Source organism: Puma concolor, chromosome E4, assembly GCF_028749965.1.
Source record: "Puma concolor isolate L17-30 chromosome E4, mPumCon1.1.hap2, whole genome shotgun sequence".
In the NCBI taxonomy this organism is placed as follows: domain Eukaryota; kingdom Metazoa; phylum Chordata; class Mammalia; order Carnivora; family Felidae; genus Puma; species Puma concolor.
Window position 1 is genome coordinate 29,874,694 of NC_141683.1, and position 24,260 is coordinate 29,898,953.

The following is a 24,260-nucleotide window of genomic DNA, read 5'->3' on the forward strand; positions in this document are numbered from 1 at the left end:
ATACGGTCAATTGATTTTCAGTGAAGGTTCCGGCTAATTCAATGGGGGGAAAGGATAATCTCTTTTTAAAAATGGTGCTAGGCCAACTGGATAATGAAAAAAGAAAGAAAGCAAGTTTTGGCTATTACCTCACACCACATAGAAAACTTAACTCAAAAGGGATAGATCTAAAAGTGAGAATTAAAACCCTAAAACTTCGAGAAGAAAACAGGAGAAAATCCTTGGGGCCTTGGGTTAGGAATTATTGTTCTTCATTTACAAGTGAGGAAGCGGGCAAAGACAGGATAAGGAACTGCTGAGGCCACATAACTAGTTAGGTGGCAGAACTAGTCTTCAAACCCTAACATTCATGCTCACATGGAATGTACTTGACTGGCAAGGGCTTGGGGGCTTTGTGTGGAAATGAATGAAAATGTCCATGATATTTCCCCTCTCCTTCACGTTCTGTCCTGGTCATAGAAGTGTGCAACTCCCTCCCAGGCACACGTGACGTCACTTGCCCTGGACGTGAGCACTGGTGTCCCCACCGTCAAAACAGACCCCTGCTTTCCATGGTCCTGGGCTGAGTTGTTCACACTGAACCGCCTGCAGTCCTTGAACCCAGCCTGTGCTTTCCCACCTCCAAGCCTGCGCTAATCACGTTCTCATCTCTGCAAGCCCACTTCCTGCTTATCTGCCGAGAAGGTTTCCACCTCCTTTAGGAAGCCCTCCTTGATGCTCTCAGCCTGCAGCTCTCCCCTTCTCTGAGCTCCTCAGGACTTTCTTGGTGCCTTTGTTAGTCTTCTCTCCCTTCCAGAAGGTAGGTGTCTTGAGGGCGGGTCCCATGTCTGAGTCACCTTTGTACCTCCCTGCACAGCACCTGCTCTGGGCCGTCAAATGGATGAATGTATCTTGAGAAGCTATCACAAGTTGGGGTCTTTTGTTTTTGTATCTCCTTGGAAGGTCAGGCCCCAGCTCCACCCTTAGGAATGCGGAAAGGGCTCTTCTTCCATCCTTGCTATGTGAGCCTTTGTTCAGAGCCAGGCAGGCCGCGGGCACTGGGTCATCCCTTCTGTGGGAACCCCCCTCTTCTCCCTATTGCTGACACTGCGGTCTGAGCTGAAGCCCTGCCCTCCCCACACTGCAGCCTAAAAAGCACTCAGGCGAACAGTTCATACAGGCTGAAGTGTTCAGCCACTGCCTCGTAGTTTCCAAGAACTTCTTTCTTTGCCCGTGGCCCCAGGTTGGCCTGCCGTGGTAGCAAGGCAAAGACGGCAAGAGAAAACCCAAGGAAAACGGCTCTTGTGGGTTTCCCTGGTGGGGGCAGGAGTGAACCACGGCTTATACAAAGTCATCTAGTCCGTCCCCCTGCCTCTGGGGGCCTCTATTGGGCTATTTGGAGTGGACAATTATTTCTCGAATCCAGAAAGCTTTCCCCGGGTCACATATTCCCACATCTCGGAAAGGAGTTTTTGACATCCACCCTCCTTCATCCCTCCGTGGGGCTTGTGCGCCTTCCTTCCTGCATCTGATTGCAGTTGGGTGTGAGGGGAGGCCAGGAAGATGGAAGCCTGGATCCGGGCAGAGGGAGTGAAGAGCAGACTATGTCAGGCCACTGGCCAGGCCTCGGAGCTGGCACCCTGGGACAGAGTGGGGCTCAGGCTTCCCGGGGCCCCCTCCTTCCTTCTCGTCCCTGGGAACCCTGGAGTATTTCAGGGAAGCCCAGGAGGCGCAGAGGCCACGCCTTGGGGACGGAGGGGCACCTTCTGGTGGGAGGTCACATAGAGGTCCTTCCCTGGAAAGGGAGGCGTCCCAGCCTGTCTGTGACACAGGGACTGTGGAGAAGGTGAGGAGGGGCCCACACAGCCCTGGATGAGAGCCAAATCCCCATGCACTTGACGGTCTCTCTCAGCACCTTCTCACGGGGCCCACAGGTCACAACCTGGAGTAGGATTTTCCCCAACCCAGACTCTTTCTGGTGCCGGGGAGGGACAGGCAAAGGGCAGTCCTGGGTAACACTGGCTCCGTGACCCCTACACTATAACACCCAGGAAAGCCCTTGCTCTGCCGCTCACAGGAGTTTTGCCAAACAGAGGAGCGTGGGAGGTCTCTCTACTGTGCAGACCCAACAAGTCTTCTCCGCTTTCCTGCCCCGGGAAGCCACTGCTCACAGGCCTGGGCTGCAGAAGGAGGCCAGTCCTCACCCAATTTTTCCCTTGAGCCAGAACCCACCCGTCCTCCCAGCTGGAGCCTGGAATGAAGGCTCTGCATTGGGAACCTTTCCTCCACCACACCACCCCCAAGTTAACTTGCAAATGATAGGCTTGTATTAGCTTAATGTTTTAATGATGAAAGGCACAGAAGGCACTCCCTCCACACATACCCTGGACGCCCTGGCCCTCACCCAGGTCCTCTGACCTCCTCATTCTTCCCTCTGGTGTCCACAGCAGGCCCAGCTCTTCCTGCTCTCCCTCTAGGAACCCAGCTCGGGAAAACAAGGACTTGGCCTCCATGTTGCAGACAGGTTCTCTCTGGATTCCCCCAAAGTAGAAAAGAAAGAAGCCCACATAATGAGGGCGGAGGAGGTTCCCTGTCATCTGTTCAGGCACTTGGCTTGGGGTTGAGAGGCTGGATGCCCCCGCTTCTTCTCTTTCTTCCCCAAGGACTCCATGCCCTTCTGGTGGAACATCCCCAGGAAGGCCCTCACTCTGTCTCCCTGGGGCTCTGGGCACTACCAGTGTGCTCCATCTTTTAGGACTGGCTCTCTGGGCCAGTGTGGGCATCAAGAGGGAAGTTTCAGGAATCTGTCACCATCCGATGGCTGTGGGGCCAGACAGGGCCATCCCAGGGCGAGGTGGGGCTAGGAGCTAGATTCTGCAAGACAAAGCACACCAGAATATTCTGGCTGGTCCCGAAGGAGCAGCTGCCACTTCCCTCCCACCCCTCTTATATGGTGAAGGTCACACAGAACAGGGTCAGGCCCAGGGGTTCTGCTGTCAGGGGCCATGGGTTCAAATGCAGAGACACCGCGTGCTCTCCGAGCTTGGGCAAACTCCCTCCCTGGCAACCATCTCCAAACACCTTTTTGAAAACAGTCTTTTCAGGACTAGGTGTGTGCACACGCTGGGGCGCTTTGAGAGTGGCTTCCCGAGGGCCTTGGCATAAATGCCACAGAGACAAAAGACACGCTGGTTCGGGGCTTAAAGGGGGCATTTTTGCCCAAAGGTTGATTCTGAAGAGTGAAAAATGTGTAGGAGTTACTTCCCACCCCCCCTTCTTCAAAATAGAAGATGTTTAAGTACTATTAAGGAAAAATGGTTTCTTATTAACATATATTATTTGCTTTACTGAAAAGGAGACTACTGATAAGGAAATCAGTGGGGCTTTTTGGACTTAACGTCTGTATCTGGGCAAATTTATGAAGGTGCAACACAGAAGGCAGAAGAAGCCTCTTTAGCTCTCAGCTTGAGATGTGTTGCAAGGCCATACTGGGAAGCTTGGGTGGGTGGCACATAGTCCCCTAAGCCAAGAGTTGGTTGTCAAGGATCTAAGACAATACCTCATTTTGCAGATGGGCAAATCAAGGCCCTGGATGGCAAGAGATGGCCAGCTTAGGTAACAGAGATCCTGGAGAGCCAAGGCGGTTGGAAGAACCTGGTATCCTGACCTGCAGCCCAATCACTCTTGAGGCGACAGGGTGGGCTCCCTGCTCTGACTCTCCTTCCCTTCCCCCTTGCCAGCTTGGCCTTCTGCCGGGGCGGGACGTTTACCTATGACAATGAGGGTGGCGGTGCTGACAGCCTGGCCCAGCGTGTTCTCAGCCACTGCCTTGTACTGGCCGCTGTCCTTGGGGGAGACACTGGGGATGATGAGGGAGCACACGCCCAGCACATCAGTGCTATATACTTCCGGGTTTCCTGCCAGGCTTTGGTTGTCCTTGAACCAGGTGACGCTGGGCCGGGGCCAGCCCTGCACGGCACAGCTCATGCAGCACTCACAGCCCTCAGGCAGCAGGTGGGTCCGCAGGCCCACCAGGAACCGGGGCTTCTGGCTCAGGTCAGGCTCCCGGTAGCTGGGAGCCTTCACCGTGAACCTGTCTGTGGCAGAAACCAGGGCAAGAGAGAGAGAGAGAGAGAGAGAGAGAGAGAGAGAAAGGTCAGCAAGCAAGGAAGGGCTGGCTGAGGCATGAGTCACATGGAATGCAGGCATTTCCTCGGTCCTTCTGCCACATCTTACCTGCAAATTTGGCCCCCACGGCTTGATTCACTTTTTTATCTTTTTCTTACAATACCTTTTGGATTTTTTTTTTTCAACTATAAGCTAATACACATTCACTGTGGACAGACTAGAATGTATAGAAAGTCAAAAAGGGAAAGAATAAAAACCATGCATAATTTCACTGCCTATCAACGACCAGGGCTAACATTTTGGTGTGGAATCTTCCAGACATTTTTGTGTGTGTGTGTTTTAGAAATATGGAATCATGCATTCGATTTCATAATCTGCTTTTTCTAGTTACTACTTTGAAGGCCCACATTTCGTTAACTCTAAAACATACTTGGTTTTCAGAGAAACATTAACCTCTCTTTGCTGTATTGCCTGCAGCTGATTTGTGATCCCGCCCAAAGGCTTCCTGGACACGTGGACACCCACGGCACTCTGTTCTCTCTGGACCCACCCTGAGTCAAGGACACAGAGGCCCGTAGGCTGAGCGAGGTTCGGAGGTGGTGAGGCAGGGAGTGGAGGAGGCAGGGAGGCGGGGATGAGGGCGGGGCGGCCAGAGATACACTGAGCGGAGCTCGGCCACCACTGCCCAGGTTGCCCCCCAGTGGCAGCCCGCATCCCCGAGAGCTCACCTCGCTGCCGCTGGATGCACCAGGGCTGACTGGTGTCTGAGGGCTGGCTGGCCCCCAGCTCGTTCTTGGCCACCACCCGGAAGTGGTACTCGTGGCCGGGGAGCACACCCAGGAGGGTGAAGTGGTTGGTGTGCACGTGGTCGGCCACCTGGCGCCAGGGCCCGTGCGCCGAGGAGCGTGTCAGCACCTCGTAGTGCAGGGGGACATCCCCGGCCTCATCTGGAGAAGGTTCCCACTCAGCCGTCACTGTCCCAGGCACATTCTCCTGCAGGCGGATGGGCCCGGGAGCCTTCGGGCATGCTGCTCAAGAAAGCAAAGGGAGCTGAGTTCCGGGGGTACTGAGCAGGGGTCCCCAGGGCTTCTGCACGGCCCTCCCGGAGGTCCCCAAGTCTTCCGAGGTCCTGGGAGTGCAGTCTTGCCATGCAGGCAGCTAGAGCCAGAGAGAGAGCTCAGCTAGGGGTCTGCAGCTATCCCTAGAGAGTAGAAAACCTTTCCAACAAGAATTACTTGAATTCACTCTGGTTTATAAGTCAAATGACACAGGACAGTGGAGGGGCTTCCACAAGACCAAGTTGCAGAGCCCCCATCATTAGCTGTAGGTCACTTCTGTGTTCTAGAAGCTTCTCCAGGGTGGGTGGGGGCTATGTGGGAGTCCCAGAGGGGAAGGCAACATTTATCGTGTACAAGGACCACAGACAATCCTTCCAAGGCTCATTCAGTTGAGGTAATGATAATGACTATCTTTGCTCACTGACCCCAAATGAAGAATAACAAGTCCAGTGAAGGGCTGTGGCTTGACTGTCCCTAAGTTCCTGGGGCAGGACAACGGACCCGCACCCCGCACCCCACTCCAGACTCTCCTTCTGCCTTTTCTCCTTTCTTCAAGCTCTTAGGAATGGCTGGTGGTGTGGTCACCTTGGATTCCCTGGCATGGTAGACGAGCTGAGACTAGGCTAGATGGAGAGCTCCATGCCTTGGGGAGTGGCAAGCCAGTGTCGGCAGACCCTGCCTAGGCCTGCCTCACCTGCCACCCTGAGGGGGAAGCTGTAGGTAGCCTCCTTGCCCTCCAAGCTCCTCAGGACCACAGCGTAGAGGCCACTGTCTGAGAGGCTGGCCACAGGAATCAGGAGCTGGGTGAGGCCATCCTTGGTGAAGGTCACATTTCTTTTAGGCAAGGGCAAGCCATCCTTCAGCCAGGTCACCTCAGGCATGGGGGCAGCCTGGGAAATGAGAGGAAAGAAAAGTAAGCAGGGGAGGTTTTGTGGGGGTGATGATATTTAAGCTGGGCCTAAGGGGAGAAGAGCATTCTCGGAGGGGAAATGTCTGGGCAGAATCACAGAGGTGGGAAATGCCTCTTTAGGGAGGGGTTGGTCGAGAGGGAATGATACAGGATGGTATGGTAGGGGGCGGTGGGATAGTGAGGAAGCAGGACAGGGAGAGTAAGGCAAACCCCCAGCTCCTCGCGAGATCCTCTGGTATTGTACTCACTGGGCATCAGAGTCAAATGGGCATTCCAACAGTAATGAACCTCACGGGATTGTTCTGAGGATTGGAGAAGTTAGTAACACGTGGAAAGCATAGAGAAGAGGGCCAAGGAACACTCAGTGTTAAACACTCAGTGTGTGTTAGGTATTTTTGTCACCACTGTTGTCCTTATTATGGTCTAATTGTTAAGGACATGTAATTTACATTTTTTTTAATGTTTTATTTATTTTTGAGACAGAGAGAGACAGAGCATGAGCAGGGGAGGGGCAGAGAGAGAGAGGGAGACACAGAATCTGAAGCAGGCTCCAGGCTCCGAGCGGTCAGCACAGAGCCTGACGCGGGGCTCGAACTCACGAACCGTGAGATCATGACCTGAGCCGAAGTCGGACGCTTAACCGACTGAGCCACCCAGGTGCCCCAAGGACATGTAATTTAGAGTTATGTCTGGGTTTGAGTCTGCCTCTGCCGCCTATGAGTTCCCACACAGATGATGTTGGTGACAATGATGATTCTTTCTAAAGGCTTTTAAAATTTAATTAGAGAGAGAGAGTGCAAGTGGGAGAGGGAGAGAGAAGGGGGGAGGGGCCAGGGGAGACACAGAGAGAGAGAGAGAGAGAGAGAGAGAGAGAGAGAGAGAGAGAGAATCCCAAGTAGGCTCCACACTAACAGTGTGGAGCCCAACGCGGGGCTAGAACGCACGAACCAAAAGATCATGACCTGAGTCGATATTGGATGCTTAACCGACTGAGCCAGCCAGGCGCCCCGACAATGATGATCTTAATAGTAATCATCATCATCATCGTAATTACTGATGGATAACACACACTGGGCACTTGCTATATGCCAGGTACCGCACATGCTTTCCATGTATTAATTCCTTGAATCCTCAGAAAAATCCTTTGAGATAAGTTACTATTATCCCCATTTGACAGATGAGGAATTTGGAACACAGAGAGGTTAAGATATTTGTCCAAAGTCAAACGGCTAGTGAGTAATGATGCTAGAACCTGACCCCAGGCAATCTGAGCTTCCAGCCACCACACATTACTGCTACATTACACATACAGAGACAGGTGGTGTTGGTTGGGGATCATCCCGAGTCAAATGCAGGTCATGTGCTTGTACAATACTCATTCTAAGGTCAAAAGGGATTATCCACCCTGCAGGCCCCTGAATTCCCAGGCTAAGTAAGGAGAGGTGGAGGAAAGTGGGCACCATAGCTTAGAGGTGCAGTGACAGAAGCTACCACTAGAGGGACTTGTAGACAAGAGCAGAGTGGCCACCCAGTGGCCAGGTGAGGGGCTGTGCCTTCAGGGAGGACCCTCTTCCTTCCTCACTTCTGGCCTGATTTCCAGCACAAGCCCTGACCACTGGCTGGGGACCAAAAAGGAGGGCGGTGGGGAAGAACCACAGGGCTGAATCCGGCTCTTTTGGCTGCTCTGGGCTCCCTTCTTCCCCACTCCCCATTAGATATACTCACTTCAAAGGAAACAGGCACACGGATGGTGTCCCCAGCTCTGACCATCAGCAGGTCCTCTGTGCTGGAATCCATGAGGAACTTGGGACAGACTGGAACACACAATATGGCTCGTCACCTCCCTCCACACTTGGGCCCCAGCTCCAGGTCTCCAACAAGGCGGAGCTGGAGGGGGAAGTCTGGGCCCGACTAATTGGTGCAGAGATCCATGGTGGCAGGGGAGGCTCTGGAGGAAATGGATAGGGAGCTGGGAGGAGGATCCCGGGGGCAGGGGGAGCCGCAGGAGGTGGTGGGGAGCTGAGAAAGGGAAGCCATCGGGGAGAGGGTGAGGGTTAGGCCGGAACAGAGGGCGACAGTGAAAAGGTAATACAACTCTTATTTTGCAGAGGAGATAGATGAACACTGACTGAGCTAGGAAGTGACAGGCTTGGGACCACACCAAGCCAGAGGCGGAACCAGGACAAGGTTCCAGGATTCTGGATTCTGGGTACATGTGCTATTCATTGTACTTGTCTTCCTTATGGTTACTATGACAAGTAGGGCCTGCTGGGATGGCCCAGGTCAGCTTGGGTCAAAGACGAGTCAGCTGTTTCCAGGGGTTAAATCCAAAGGAAAAGATCCACATTTGGGTAACAGGGAGCTGTGTGTCTTCTACTCTGAGCACGAACTGTGGGTGCTTAGTAGCACTTGAGTAGCACTTATGCCTTCTTAGGTCATGCTTGGGAAGCAGCAAAGAATCCTGGAGAGAGCCTGGACTCTGGAGTCAGAGTCACCTGGTTTAAATCCTGGCCATGCCACATACCAGTGGTATGACCCAGGGCCAAGGGCCTCTGACCTCAGGTTCCCTATCTGTAAATTGGGGGCAAAAATATGAACCCTGTAGGATTTTTATGAGTTAATGAGAAAACATTTCTGGACGGGCCTGTCTGGTCCAGTGCCGGGCTCATAATAGGTGCTTGATAAATGGCCCTTCATGAAACTGGGGAAGGGGATCCTGGCTCGGCAAGTGCACGGACGCTGCTCAGAGGCCCTCTCAGGAAGGGGGCACAGGAAGAGCAAGGAGGTGGCACTCACCGGTAACAGGCATGGCTTGCACTAATGCATCCAGGGCAGTGGGCTGGCCGTGGCCCCCGTCGTTAACTGCTGTCACCCTCATGAAGTAGCCCTCTTGGGGCCGAAGCCCTTTGACTGTGAAGGTGGTGACCGGCACGGTGCCCGTATGGCATGGGCTCCATTGCAGACTGTCTGAGCCACGCAGCTCCACCACATATCCCTGGGCTTTGTCCCCATCCTGAGCATCCGGCTGGGCCCAGCTCAAGGTGATGCTGGTGTTCGACGTATCTGTGACTTGGAGGTCCCTCACGGGCCCTGGGGGTCCTGGCCAGGTACCACGGGAATGTCAGGAACGGCATCACCCTCTCTTGAGGGAGGCCACTCAGTGTGGATATTCATTAGTTTTCATGGGGGAGGCTGGGTATCTCTTTCACTTAAGGATTCTGCCCCTAGACTTCCCTAGAGCAGGTACCTGGAACCACACCCTTACTCTATCCTATACTCTGCCTCAGCTACGCACCACAGATCCCAGGTCACCTGCTCCAGAAAGCTTTCCCCACCTCAGTCCACTCATTCAGCCACCTGCCAACCCACTTCCCCTAATTGCCCTTCTGTATTTCCTGGAATGGGGTATTCTCGTTGATGACCTCTTGGGCTCCAAGATCCCCGAAGGCTAGAATTCTGTCTTTTGGTTTTGAGCTCTAAGTTAGTCAAGACCGCCTTTTGGGCACTCAGTCCATACTTACTCTTCACCTGTTAAATGGAAAGGATAATAACAGGCCCTACGCACCCACAGGGGTTGTGATGTGTGTAAAGAAAGGGCTCTGTGAATTGCACAGCAGTCTCTCAGGCCTGGTTGCCCACTGGAATCATGTAGGGGGAGCCTTACAAACACTGATGCCTAGATCCCACCACCAGAAACGTGCATTTCATTAGTCTGGGGTGCAGCCCAGGCAGCAGGATTTTTAAGAGCTGTCCACGTGTTTCTAAATCTGGGCTAGGGCAGTGCTTGTCAAACTTGAATTTGTTTACAAACTGCCTGGGGATTTGGTTAAGACTACAGATCCTAATTCGGCAGCCTGGGTGAGGGCTGAGATTCTGCATTCCTAGCCAGTCCCCAGGTAATGCTGCTGGTCCATGGACCATGCTTAGTAGCAAGGGTCTAGGACAGGTAGGGACTGGGGTGGCTAATGTGGGGCGCTGCTTACGCTGCTTGCTGTCTCCATTCCCTATTAGCAATGAGAGAGGGAGAGAGATTGATAAACTAGGACGGGGTTGGTCCACTTGCAAGGGATAAAATCTTCCCCCTCTCATCTCCTCCACTCCACACTCTGCCCTTTCTAGGACTAAAACTTAGATGCCACTGGGTCCATTCAACTTGTACAACGTTCTGTTCCTGCTGGGTTCGTTTCAACAGACCTGACACCTACCGTGTGTGCCCTGTGGGGATACAAAAGGACTCTCAAGGTGTGGACCACCTGGCCAACCCAGGAGGTGCCAGAAATGTGCCGCTCCCTCCATGGCTTGCCATTAGCAGACTCATAAGGGGATAAGAGGCTCATAAGAGGTATACAGAGGAGCGTCTTCCAAGTTGTATGTCTTGGGGTGAGGTTTTGGATAGGTGTTTTGTGGAAAAGGTATTCTCTCCTCAAATTTGGGAAATCTGGCTCAAACTAGAACAGGACTCTTTCCTGTAGGACTTGGAAATATCAGAGGCTAGATGTTATAAATATCTGTTGTGGTGGTGGTGGTGGTGGTGGTGGTGGTTGTTATGAACATCTTTGATCACAGAACTTTTTGGTTGTCTGTGTTGTTCTCAACATCATGATGCTCTGACATCTCTCTGTGCATGGAGGTCTGAAATCACAGACAGGGAAATGCTGTTCGAGGCTGAATGTTTCTCAAGGGCAGAGACCAGGATTTATTTACCTAGTTGCGGGCACAATGTTAGCCACCTTGAAGGGCAAATATCTGCTGTATGGAGAGTCAATGGTGAGGTTCCACTGTGACCTCCCACCTGCCCCACAGAGATGACGACCCTTCACTGGGGTGGGCGGACAGTTATAGGACTGGAATGAGTCCTTGAGAGCTGACCTGCTCAGAACCTGAAGAGTGAGCAAAGTGATCTTAGGAAGGGCTTCTTCTAATCCCCACTGCCTGGCCCCTGGGCCTGTCTGATCTCAACTTGGGGGCTTATGTCTCCCCCAGGCCCCTAAAATATGCCTCACCCCAGAGGCCTTCCGACCTTTGTCTTCCAGCCTTCCTGACCATTTCCTTCAGGACTGGCCCTGACCTACGTCCCCAGTCCTGTCCCGCGGGCTTCAGAGCTGTCCCCTGCGCCTCACCACCACCACCCCCAACCTGGGTTGGTGCTCTACTTACTCATGGGGTCCCGAGCAAAGACAGCATCTGATGGGGGTCCAGGCTCTCCGGGGCCAGAGGGAGCCACAGCCGTGACCCGGAACTGATATTGACAGCCCTGCCGCATGTCCACCACGGTCCACTTCCTGCCTGTGAGAAGCCAACCCCACATTAGTCCCACCGTGACAGGACCAGGTGATGGGGACACAGATGGCGCCACCAAGCTCTGGAAAAGACCAAACCTAGGGTGCTAACACCTTCCTCCTCTCCAGGCAGCCAGCTACCGGTGACTCGGTTCTCTCCAAGGTGAAACAACACTGCTCAGGATGTCAGAGGCCCTAATCCTTGTCTGGTTCTGTCACTAACCTGCTGGTGGTCTCGGACAAGTGCCTTAATCTCTCTGGTTCTCTCTGCTTTACAGAGTTATAAGAGTTGTTATAAATATATATATTTATAAATAAGACAGAATGACTAAATAGGGAAGTTGGAAGAGTGCCCTTAGTTCCAAACCCTTTTTCCAGAGATGAGGAAACTGAGGCCCTGAGAGGCCTCTGCTCCTAAGTGGCACAGCCCTGGCTAGAAACCTGGTCTCCTGACAACCCGCCTCGAACCTGGTCTTTCTCCTGCAAACTTGGCTTGGACTTTTCTGAGTTCTTTCCGATCTCAGAAAGCAGTTTCTTGGAAACCGCAGGGAAGTTAATGGGATAGGGGACACTTCCTCCCATCTTATGGATGAGGAAGGTAAGATCTAGAGAAAAGAGTGCATTGCCCGAGGTCCAGGACCGAAGGAAAGGGGTTAGTGCTAGCAGCTCCATCTCTGGCTTCCATCCTGAGACTTCTGGAACCCTCTCCAGGGTTTCCTAACCTTGGCACTATTGGCATTTGTAGCCAAATAGTTCTTTGGGGGCATGGGGATGGGGAGAGGGGCGTGGCCCTGTGTATTGTAGGATGTTTAGCAGCGTCTCTGGCCTCTACCCCCCACCTTCCCACACTTCAGTTATGACAAACCCAAATTGCCAGACAATTGCCAAATGCCCGCAGGGGGCGAGACCACCCCAAGTGAGACCCACTGTACTAACGGGATCGGGCACGATGGTGCCACAGGACCCTGGAGCCCGGAGGTCACGTAGGGAAGCTTTGGGCCAGGATAACTCAGAGCGCCCATTCTGGCCCACTCACCAGGCACGGGCTGTGCATTTACTGCTGTCCAGGTGTTACTCCCCTTCTTGCGCTTCTCGATCAGGTAGCCCAGGATGTGGGCACTGCCGGGGCCCCTAGGTGCCGTCCATGTCAGTGTGATGCCCTGGCTGGAGGCCGACTGGATGGCTGGGGTGGAAGGGGGCCCGGGAAGAGCTGGGGGCAGAGAAGGTGCAGATCAGCCCAGCGGCTGAGGAAAGGTGCCAGCTCACAGTGAGGTCCTGGGGGCCACACTCTGCTCTTTCCTAGGGAGCATCAGGGGGCTGAGCCAGCCTGCCCTGGACACTGTTCTGGCTGTGGCCTGGGAGCCTAGAGGCTGCCCTGAGGCCCCTCAGCTTCAAGTTCCCTCCAGATGGAGGGCATCTGCTGGAGAATGGCGCTTGCCCCACCCATGCTCCTGAGAACGCGGGCTCTGCTTGTCCACCCCTACTCCCAGAGAGCCAGGGCCACGAGAAGACCCCATAAATCTTGCTTCCTGATCGCCCGCCAGATCCCCAAGGAAGCTGATGTAAGGAGTCTCCACAGTGCTCTAGAAGGGCCCCAAGACCCCTGGTGTCCCTCAGTGTCTGGGGCAGCCCCGCCTACTCTCTGGGCACAGCGGAGAGCCCGGGAGTGTTAGAGCCCTCTTACCCTCGGGAGCCACCAGCACCTCTGTGGACTCCAGGGCCTCCCCGGGCCCCTCAGAGGTCACAGCCCGCACTCGGAAGGTGTATTTCTTGCCCTGCTCCACGTGGGTATCGGTGAAGGTGGTGGTGCCTGCGGGGGGCTCGCCCACCTTCAGCCAAGTGCTTCTGCCAGCCTGCCGCCTCTCCACCACGTAGTGCTCCAAGGCCCGGCCCCCGTCGTCCTGGGGGGGCCGCCAGTGGAGGCAGACACCAGCCCCCTGGCAGTCCTGTGCCTCCAGGGGACCTTGTGGGGGCTGGGGCTTGTCTGGGGTCCCACCGAGAGGAGCAGGAAGAGAAAGGGGGGGTCAAAGGAGCTGGAGGGGAGTGGCGCTAGACTGCCCCCCTCATCAGCGGATAAGCCTGCAGTGGGGTAGAATGTCCAGAGGGCCTTGGGCATTACCTGGAGGTGTCCCCGGTCTCCACCCCCAACACACACACACAGACCCACAGGGGTGACGTGGAACGTGCCACCGTGGCTGCCCCTGCTCGGCGCTAACTTGCTGCCACCACTCAAGGCCGGGTGCGTTAGCTCCCGGGGCCGGGCGCATTCTCCCGGAGAAGCACAACCAGAGGGAGCCCAGCCCTGTATTTATCTAAACTGCTTCTTCCTGACCAGTCTGAGAGGGGGAGAAAGGACAAGGTGGAGAAGGTCTGGATCTTAAACAGCATGCAAATGAGGGTCTGAGCCCGGGGACCGCACTCTGGGCCTGCTCCTCCTGGCAGGGAGGTTCCACAAGCCCAGGACCCTCAGGCCTTGGCTGGGGAGAAGGCTGGGGCTGGCACCTATAACTTGCAGGGTGAGCTTGGCCTGGACGGAGCCTCCCTCGCTCCTCAGCGTCACGCTGTACTGGCCACGGTCCTTCCTGCCAGCGCTAGGGAGGCACAGCCGAGTGAAGCCGTCCCCCAGGGCCACCTGGACCCCCCGGCTGCTGCCGCTGCCCACCAGCTCAGCTCCGTCCTTCTTCCAGGCAGCCTGAACTGGGAGGTGGCTCTGGAAGGGGATCTTCACTGTCACCGGCTTCCCAGCCTTGACCACCAGGGGCTCTCTCAGTTTCTCTGTCACATCTGGAGCGATGACGGGGCGATCTAGAGACACAACGGGGCAAGGGCGTCAAACGGCAGCCTGGGCACCGCGCACCTGGGGGGTGGGGACACAAGGACCCGGAGAAGGAAATGTGGCCGAGAGTAAAGACCCCTCCCCAAGAGGACTAACAAGGGGATGAATGGGCTTCATCTGCTGCAGGAGGGACTAGGATTAGACCTCTCTTCCTGACAGAGGGTAGGGAGAGTGTGGGTCGGCTTTTTAAAATCACCTTCTCAGACTGAGGATGAGATTCGTCACTGGCTGCAGACTAGCACACAGTCAGGTGTCTAAAGGGGGAGCATACCACCTGGTGCAAAGGGGCTGCTGAGCAGGGCAGAGCGGAGCCTCACCGTGGACACTCAGGGTGGCCTCGCTCCGCTGGTTGCCGGCTACAAAGGTGTACCTCCCAGCCTGGGGCCCCTGCACATGGGCAATGAGGAGTCTGTGCACGAGACCATCTTGCTCAAAAGTGACTCCATCTTGGGCGCTGAGCTGGAAACAAGGGCCACAGAAGAGCCTGTCATCCCCACCCCTGCCCAGCTCCTCCAGCCCCCCCCCCACCCCCTGGGGTAAGCAGAGGCTCCTCCCACAAACTGGCTGGAAAAGCACGGGGACAGGCCGTACCTTGACTCCATCTTTAAACCAGGCACCGGGGCCCAGGTCACGGGTGAGGGTACAGGAGAAGACAGCGGCCTCTCCCTGCTGTACTTCCAGGTCAGCCAGGCTCTTGGAGAAGTAGCTCATGGGGCCTGGAGATACACAGAGGGAGTTTGGGGGGGGCTAGCCACCCAAGGATTCCCCCCAAGGCCCAGCCTCCCAGACCATGGCCTACACTGTGCCCTGGGAGGCCACCACATCCTGCCAGCTGGGCTCAGCAAAGCCAAACCTTCCATTTCTTCTCAGCAGGACCTAGGCTTGTATGGGAGACCTGGGATGCAAGGTAGATGAGGGGCCCCTTGAGTCACATGGGTGGGAAGTCTGAGGTCTGAGTGGCTCACACAGAGCATTTCAACAGCTCTAGTTCTTTGGACATAGGATGTTAAGACAGAGACCCAGAGACCTCGGGGCCCCACGCAGCCTGGATCCCACCTGCACAAGGAAGAAGAGGCCGCTTCCTAGATGGGAAGAGATCCCTAAAAATGGGGGGGGGAGGGGCGCCAGCAGGGACAAACTCCTGGGGCTGGAGACAGAATTGAGACCGACCCAGTCATTCCAGTTGCCCTTGGCTCTACCCCACTGGAGCCATTCCCCTGAGAAATACTTACCTTGGGCCTCCTTGGAGAAAGCGTCAGTGCCACGCTTGGATCTGGATCTGGTACTCAGGGTGGCATCGCTCCCCTGGCCATAGATGTCTGACCTGCCGTCCTTGCCACCTCTCCTGCTGCCAAGATGACTCGGGGGCTCCTGGCTCCAGTCTTCGTGCAGAGTCACCCCTCCGCTCCCTCTGCTGTCTCCTCCCAGTGGCTGCCCCAAGCCTCTGCCCTCCTCTGCTCCCCTTCCCTTTGCTGTTCCAGCCTCCACCCCTGACTGTCTCAGGGACCTGCTTCTGAGCTGGCCAGGCCTTCTGTCTGACCCGCCACACTCTTCTGCTCCCCATCCCTCATATTCCTTTTGGGCACCTGGACCCTGGGCCTTGTCATTCTCAGCCTCCAGGGACCCTCTTTCTCCTCTATGTCCTTTGTCTAGCTGAAAGCCCATGCCCTGGATGCCCCCTGATCTGTCTACAGAGTCTTTTCTGCCAAAGGGCCCATCTAGGCTATTCCAGGCTCCCTGAGGCCCTAAATCCCCAGGTTTTTGGGTGAAGCCATTCTCCCTATAAGTGGAATTCTCTTCCTCCAGGACACCTGAGTCCCCTGGGCCAATAGACCTGCCCCTTCCAGGACCTGACCCTTTGCTATCCAGGAACCATGGGCCTTGACGCCCACCAGCTCCTTCTTGGCCTGGAGCACCCTTCCTGCTCCTGGAGCCATCATGGGTCCCACTGAAAGTGGGATCTTTCTCCTGCAGAGATCTGGAAGCTCTGGAACCTGGGGACTGATTCCCAGCACCTGTGCTACCTTGGCCAAATCCCTGGTCTTCCCTGTCTAGGGCCCCAGTGCGGCTTACACCTTGTCCATCGGCAGAACCTGATGCTGATTTATTCCTTTCCCCAGGCATCCGGTTGCTGTCTAGAACCTGGCCTGTACCCACTGAACTCCTCCATGCAGCTCCCATCCTTCTGCCTTCCACCTGTGAGTCCCCACCTCCTCGAGGTGCAAATCCCCCAAGGCCAGCTGCTCTACCCCTGTCTGGTGTTCCTGGGCCTGCTTTCCAGAAGTCCTGCTCATGTCCACATTCCAGAGCAGCCACATCTGCCCACGTCTCACCCTCCATTGCGCCCTGACCATCAGGAAACCCAGAAGCCCCCATACCCCCTGCTTGATCTGCAGACCCACCCTCCCTACTGGGAGGCTCTCTGCCCCCAGGAGACCCTGGGATCCCAGTAGCATCTTGCCACTCTCTGACACCTGGTTTTCCCATAGAGCCAACAGCCCCCGGTGCCTCAGGGACCCCTGAGGTTCCAGAGCCCCTGAGACCCTTCTTGGAGTCCTGCCCATCTGAAAGACTCTGTGACCCTCCTTGAATCCCCAACACCCCTGCGCCCGAAGGGTCGTCCCCGCATGCTGCACCATCTGTAGTTGCTGGCACCTCAGTCGTCCTAGAGCCCAGTCCTGGATGTGCCCCTATCAAAAGCCTCCTTCCTCTGCCCCTCTCTGAGCCATCTTTGGAGTTTGTGACACCATCAGCCCCTTCTGATGCTGTCCAGTATCTTGACCCTTGCCCTATGGCTTCTTGGTCTCTGGGTGCACCCTCATACCCTACTCCAGCCTGTGTGCCTGTTACTCTGAAACTCCCTGAACCATCTCTGTAGCCCACCTCACCTTCTGACCCCATTTTTTCAGATACCCCTGAGCCTCCCCTATAATCTGCCTCATTTCCTGACCCTAGTCCCTCAGTACCCCCCAAATCACCCCTATGGCCTGCTTCACCCCCTGACCAGATTCTGCCAGAACCTCCCAAGCCATCTTTATAACCTGCCTCATCTCCTAACCCGATTCTCCCAGAACCCCCCAGACCATCCCTATAATCTGCCTCACCCCCTGATTTGATTCTCCCAGAAACCCCCAAACCATCCTTATAACCAGTCTCATCTCCTGACCCCATTCTCCCAGAACCTCCCAAGCCATCCCCATAGCCTGCCTTACTCCCTGACCCCATTCTCCCAGAACCCCCCAAGCCGTCCCCATAACCTGCTTCACCCTTTGACCGAATTCTTTCAGAATTTCCCAAGCCATCCTCATAGCCTGCCTTACCCCCTGACCCCATTCTCCCAGAATCCTCCAAGCCATCCCCATAGCCTGCCTTACCCCCTGACCCCATTCTCCCAGAATCCTCCAAGCCATCCCCATAGCCTGCCTTACCCCCTGACCCCATTCTCCCAGAATCCTCCAAGCCATCCCCATAGTCTGCCTTACCCCCTGACCCCATTCTCCCAGAACCCCCCAAGCCATCCCCATAGCCTGCCTTACCCCCTGACCCCATTCTCCCAGAACCCTCCAAGCCATCCCCATAGCCTGCCTTACCCCCTGACCCCATTTTCCCAGAATCCTCCAAGCCATCCCCATAGCCTGCCTTACCGCCTGACCCCATTCTCCCAGAACCCACCAAGCCATCCCCATAGCCTGCCTTACCCACTGACCCCATTTTCCCAGAATCCTCCAAGCCATCCCCATAGCCTGCCTTACCCCCTGACCCCATTCTCCCAGAACCCCCCAAGCCATCCCCATAGCCTGCCTTACCCCCTGACCCCATTCTCCCAGAACCCTCCAAGCCATCCCCATAGCCTGCCTTACCCCCTGACCCCATTTTCCCAGAATCCTCCAAGCCATCCCCATAGCCTGCCTTACCGCCTGACCCCATTCTCCCAGAACCCACCAAGCCATCCCCATAGCCTGCCTTACCCCCTGACCCCATTCTCCCAGAATCCTCCAAGCCATCCCCATAGCCTGCCTTACCCCCTGACCCCATTCTCCCAGAATCCTCCAAGCCATCCCCATAGCCTGCCTTACCCCCTGACCCCATTCTCCCAGAACCCCCCAAGCCATCCCCATAGCCTGCCTTACTCCCTGACCCCATTCTCCCAGAACCCTCCAAGCCATCCCCATAGCCTGCCTTACCCCCTGACCCCATTCTCCCAGAACCCTCCAAGCCATCCCCATAGCCTGCCTTACCCCCTGACCCCATTCTCCCAGAACCCTCCAAGCCATCCCCATAGCCTCCCTTACCCCCTGACCCCATTCTCCCAGAACCCCCCAAGCCATCCCCATAGTCTGCCTTACCCCCTGACCCCATTCTCCCAGAAGCCCCCAAGCCATCCCCATAGCCTGCCTTACCCCCTGACCCCATTCTCCCAGAATCCTCCAAGCCATCCCCATAGCCTGCCTTACCGCCTGACCCCATTCTCCCAGAACCCCTCAAGCCATCCCCATAGCCTGCCTTACCCCCTGACCCCATTCTCCCAGAACCCTCCAAGCCATCCCCATAGCCTGCCTTACCCCCTGACCCCATTTTCCCAGAACCCTCCAAGCCATCCCCATAGCCTGCCTTACCCCTTGACCCCATTCCCCCAGAATCCTCCAAGCCATCATCATAACCTGACCCGATTCTCCCAGAACCCTCCAAGCCACCCTTATAACCTGCCCCACCCCCCATCCTCATTCTCCCAGAACCCCCCAAGGCATCCCCATAACCTGCCTCACCCTCTGACCCCATTCTTCCAGAACCCCCCAGACCATCCCTATAACCTATTTCACCCTCTGACCCAATTCTCCCAGAACCCCCCAAACTATCCTTATAACCTTCCCCACCCCCCATTCCCATTCTCCCAGAACCCTCCAAGCCATCCCCATAACCTGTATCACCCTGTGACCCCATTCTCCCAGAACTCCCCAAACCATCCTTATAACCTGCCTCACCCCCCATCCTCATTCTCCCAGGATCCCTGAAGCCATCCCCATAACCTGCCTCACCCCCTGACCCCATTTTCCCAGAACCTCCCAGACCATCTCTATAACCTATCTCACCCCCTGATCTGATTTTCCCAGAACCCCCTAAACCATCCTTATAACCTGCCCCACCCTCCATCCCCATTCTCTCAGAACTCCCCAAGCCATCCCCATAACCTGCCTCACCCCCTGACCCCATTTTCCCAGAACCCCCCAGACCATCCCTATAACCTATCTCACCCCCTGACCCCATTCTCCCAGAACCCCCTAAGCCATCCCCATAACCTGCCTCACCCCCTGACCCCATTTTCCCAGAACCCCCCAGACCATCCCTATAACCTATCTCACCCCCTGACCCCATTCTCCCAGAACCCCCTAAGCCATCCCCATAACCTGCCTCACCCCCTGACCCCATTTTCCCAGAACCCCCCAGACCATCCCTATAACCTATCTCACCCCCTGACCCCATTCTCCCAGAACCCCCTAAGCCATCCCCATAACCTGCCTCACCCCCTGACCCCATTTTCCCAGAACCCCCCAGACCATCCCTATAACCTATCTCACCCCCTGACCCCATTCTCCCAGAACCCTCCAAACCATCCCTATGATCTGCCTTACCCACTGAACCCATTCCCTCAGGAGCTCCCAAATCTTTCCTATAGCCTACCTCATCTACAAGCCCTATTCCCCCAGAGGACCCAATACCATCCTTATAACCTTCCTCACCCCCTGGCCCGATGCCCCCAGGCCCAAGACCCCCTGACCTTTCTCCATAAGCTGTTCTCCTTCCAATTTGCTGAGGCCCTCGAATTCCTGATCCACCCCCATAACCCGGCACATCACCAGAGCCATAAGCCCCCTGGCTCTTGGAACTGGCCCCAGCATGAGGAGCTAGTGCCTCAGGGAACCTGGTATCATCCCAATGACCAGCTCCAGCTCCAGAGGCCCTAGCACCAAGGTCCCTGGTCCTACCCCCGTCATTCACTTTACCTCCTGCCTTCAGATACCCTGGCTCCATGGCTCCTGCTCCCCCAGAGCCATCTTCATGGCCTCCTTCTCCAAAGGCCCCCAGAGACCCTGAGGCTCTGAAGTCCCCATAGTCTCCAGTCTGACCCCAGGGTCTTATTCTTCCAGAGACCCCTGGTTCTGCTTCCACATATCCCTCCCCAACAGACTCCACTGTTGTAGAGGCCCCGTGGCCACCTCTACCTACAGACCCCACTGTCCCAGGACTCCCTAGGCCACCATGAGAATGATGCCTTCCCCCAGGGCCAGTATCCCCTTGGCCTCTGGATGCATCCCTGGCCTCTGGATGTATCCTGGCTTCATCCATGGGCCCTCTTTCAGGGCTACCTGAGCCACTCTTGAGACTAGCAAGTTTCCCAGACCCCCTTATTGCAGGACCAGAACCATCTTTGTTTCCAGACCACATTTCCCCAGGTACCCCTGAGCCATGCCTATAACCACCCCCTTCCTCAGACTCTGTTCCCCCAGGTGTCCCAGAGGCAACTCTACAACCAGTGCCATAACCAGATCCCATTTCTCCTGACGTCACTGAGCCATCACTATAACCAGCCGCATTTTCAAGACCTAGTTCACTGGCATACCCTAAGCCACCACCATACCTAGGTCCTATTCTCCTTGCACCTCCTAAGCCATCCTCATAGCCTGTCTCACCTCTGGGTCTTTGTCCTCTGGAGTCCCCTGACCCATTCCAGAAGTCTGGTTCAGAACCTGTTGTCCCTGGACCTCTTAACCCATCAAGGTCTCCTAGTGTCCCCCCAGACCCCTGAGCATCCAGGCTTGGAGACCCAATTAGCCTGTGGCTTCTGGTATCCAACCCCTGACCAGATCTCATCAGTCCAGCCCCTTGGGCACCACCCACACCACCATCCCCTACACTAGACCCCAACATTCCAGGCCCACGGTGAGCCCCAGTTTTGCTGAGGCTGGACCCTGTGTCATCCCAAGGACCTGTGCTCTCAGACTCTATTCTGCCACTACCCTCTGCTCCCCACTGCCCTGCTGTCCAGCTTTGTGAATACTGGAGGCTTCCGGAGTCATGCCCTGCCTCACCCAAGCCCCCTGCTGTCTCCTGGCCCTCCCTTCCCCGGAGTCCCTGTAGGCCCTTTTCCCAGCCCCCAGGACCTCCTGGGCCTCCAGGGCTAGTTTTGTAGCCCTTTCCCCCACCCACAGACTTCCCTGGGCCACGATCATCTGCCTGTAGTGAACCCTCAGCTTTGTCCTCAGGCCCCTCTCGTCCCAGGAGGAATTTTCTGCTACCAGATATTGATGATTCCTGGAAGTTCTTTCCTAGAGATTCCTCTGGCCCCCAGAAACCCCTTGCTTCCCCATTATGAGCATCTCTACCTCCCTGAGAGCCCCAGGACTCAGGGCCTATGGCTGCCTTGGAGCTAGAAGCTCTTTCTCCAGAGTACTCCTGGGCCCCAGGACCACCTACCCTATGACTGTCTCTGGCTTCCCCCAGGTCAGTCCCACTACCCCACACTGCCCTTGTTGCTCCTTTCTGCCTTTCCCTGCTCCGATCACCCCCTCCCTCCACCTCACCCAGGCTTCCCTCCTGCAAAATCTCCATCATTTCCTCTTCTGACCAAGAGCCCACAGGACCAGACTGGGATCCCCTCAGAGCTGTCTTTCCCCTCCCAGGTCCCAGATGAGCACTGCAGAGTTGTTCCTGGCTATGCCTGTCCAGGGGACTCTGATGATCTTCTCTGTATTCCTTTCCTTCCCCACCGCTTCCCAGGCCTCCCACCTGAGAGTGCCTGGACTTAGCCTCCCAGCCTCCTGCTGTCCTACCACATCTGTCCCCATCACTGTCCCTGCCATGATCTTGCTGTTGACCTTCCGTGAGGCCCAAACCTGATTCCAGGCCTTCTCCCTGTGGATAGGGGCTCCCTGGAAGGCTTCTGTCCCAGCCTCCCGCCCTGTGCAGCTGATTTTCCCCAGGGGGAGTGACTGTGTATCCCTCTGCTTCCCCAAAGCCCTTTCTTGCCTGTCCAGGGCCCCAGGCTGAGCCAGCTGCCCCATCACCCTCCATCAAGGAATAGCCATGCCCACCAAGGCCACCTGTCTCTGAGCCAGCTGTCAGCTGTAGCTCAGAAGCAGGCCTGGCCCCATTAAGGGAGCCCTCCAGGGGGCCCTGTTCTCTGGGTTTCCCTCCCTTGCCACCGACGCTCCTGGAATCTTCTGCTTTTGAAGTCCGGGTTCCTTGTGCTTGAAGCTGGTGGTGATCACTTGTGGTCATAAGGCCTTTATCCTTCCCAGCTTTGGTGAGAGGTCAATGGCCCCACAGAGAGACGAAAGAAAAGACCCGTTAAATCAGGCCAAGGCACCTGTCTGACCCCAACTGCTTTGACTGACCTTCAGGTTCCCCAGTAGAGAAAAAGCTGACCATCTCAGAAGCCAGGGTGTGCCAGCTCACTGATAGATGAATCCTATCACCACCTCCCCCAGCCCTCAAGCCACAGACCATCCCGCTGCTGCTATGTGCTTCATGAGGATTTTTGGAGAAAACACATAACCCCAAACTCATCTCCTTATCAAACTGCCACGAGCAGTTGCATGGTTTTTAAAAGATCTGTTTGCCCCACCATCTGCCTTACAAATGCCCAGTTTAGTTTCCTGAGATCACCTTGAGCCCACATCCCTAGGGGGATTTAAGGGTGTTCTTTGGCCTAACCCAGGGACTTCTCACCCATACTGAACTTGGGCCAAGAGCTGGCCAGGACCCTCAGGCCATCTTGGATCTGCACCCCCAGAGTAATTCCAGAGGCCTCGCGGAGGAGATATAGCTGAGGTCGACCCGGCCGGCAGTGAAGGGCCTACATCACAACAGCTCAGGAATAGATCTCGGGAGCCTTCCTCATTCTCTGACAGGGAAGGAATCCTCAAAAGCAAATGACTGACCAAAGGGAGCCCCTACTCCTGACCTTCTTCATGCCCTCCTCGGCCCTGAGGCTTGCCTTGGTAGAGGCAGGGAAAGACAGAGGTGTGAACCACTCACCTTCAACCACCAGCCAGGCGCTAGAGCTGTGGAACCCAGTGCCAAGCGAGTAGAGGCCCATGTCTGAGAAATGGGCCTCCCTTACCACCAGACGGTGGGTCAGCCCATCAGGAGACACAGACACTTCATATTTGTTGCTGAGTTGGAGTGGCTGGTGCCGGAAATTCCAGGTGGCATTGGGGCAGGGGTTGGAGAGAACACACTCGAAGACGGCGTCACCCTGCTCTTCACAGTGGGCCTCAGCCAGCGGGACCACCACTCTGGCGGGGATGGCTGTCCGGGAGGTAGGAATGGGGGTGTCAGCTTGGCAACATGACGCAGTGTGACCTGACACGGTGGGGCTGCTTGGTCAGAAGCCCAGGTTCAGACCAGCTCAGCCACAAACCCCCTGTGTCATCTTGGGCAGGTCACCTCCTTACCCCAGGTGACGGTCCCCCCCCCTATAAAATGAGGGATTATAATTAGGTTATGAATAGTAAGACTGTTTTCAGCTCTGGAATTCTGTAATCCTAAATCCAGAAATTGTATCCTGGGGTAAGACAGGTACGTGAAGAAAACCTATATGCTGACTGCCGGTGCTTTATATATGTTATCTTATGAATTCTTGTGACCACTTCCAAGGTAGGTATTATTATTTCCTTTTTATAGGAAAGGAAACAGAGGCTTCAGAAGTTCAACGATTTGCCCCAGTTTTACCCAACCAAGAGGCAACCCGGTCAGAATTCACACCCAGGTCTGGCTGATTCCAAGGCCCCTGCCCCTCTCCCCTATACCAGGCGTATGCCCAGGCATACCAGAGATCTCATGCCCTCTTTTTTCTCAACCTTGATTTAGAACCATGTTCTTTACACTCTATCTGCCCAAAGCTTTCTTCTCCAGTCTCTCCTCCTCCCAGGAAGCCTCTGGAGCTGTCAGGTGCTTCGGTGGAGGGGGGCGGGGGGGGGGTGGAGATTGCATACACAGCTACTTGTGGGATGGGGCAGAGTTTGATGAGGGAGGAAGGGACGGTTCCCAGGTGAGGTGTGGGCACTAGA

General features: G+C 55.7%; 1 protein-coding gene across 2 annotated transcripts in view; it reads right to left on the reverse strand.

Moving 5' to 3' along the window:
- Positions 1-2,300: 2,300 nt before the first annotated feature.
- Positions 2,301-24,260, reverse strand: part of IGFN1 (immunoglobulin like and fibronectin type III domain containing 1) — a 33,109-nt gene continuing 11,149 nt past the window's right edge. Inside the window, exons 11-25 of one of the 2 annotated variants that reach the window (XM_086694685.1) lie at positions 23,227-23,499; positions 22,438-22,487; positions 15,423-15,540; positions 14,782-14,906; positions 14,508-14,649; positions 13,857-14,159; positions 13,039-13,338; positions 12,391-12,564; positions 11,233-11,361; positions 8,872-9,174; positions 7,801-7,889; positions 5,860-6,055; positions 4,836-5,135; positions 3,750-4,076; positions 2,301-2,853 (exon numbers count right to left, since the gene is read on the reverse strand). In XM_086694685.1, coding sequence (XP_086550811.1) covers positions 2,840-2,853; positions 3,750-4,076; positions 4,836-5,135; positions 5,860-6,055; positions 7,801-7,889; positions 8,872-9,174; positions 11,233-11,361; positions 12,391-12,564; positions 13,039-13,338; positions 13,857-14,159; positions 14,508-14,649; positions 14,782-14,906; positions 15,423-15,540; positions 22,438-22,487; positions 23,227-23,499 — 2,843 coding nt within the window. In that variant the 3' untranslated portion in view covers positions 2,301-2,839. Of the gene's footprint in view, positions 2,854-3,749; positions 4,077-4,835; positions 5,136-5,859; positions 6,056-7,800; positions 7,890-8,871; positions 9,175-11,232; positions 11,362-12,390; positions 12,565-13,038; positions 13,339-13,856; positions 14,160-14,507; positions 14,650-14,781; positions 14,907-15,422; positions 18,453-22,437; positions 22,488-23,226; positions 23,500-24,260 lie in introns of those variants that run through there. The other variant, XM_086694684.1, reaches the window with a different exon arrangement.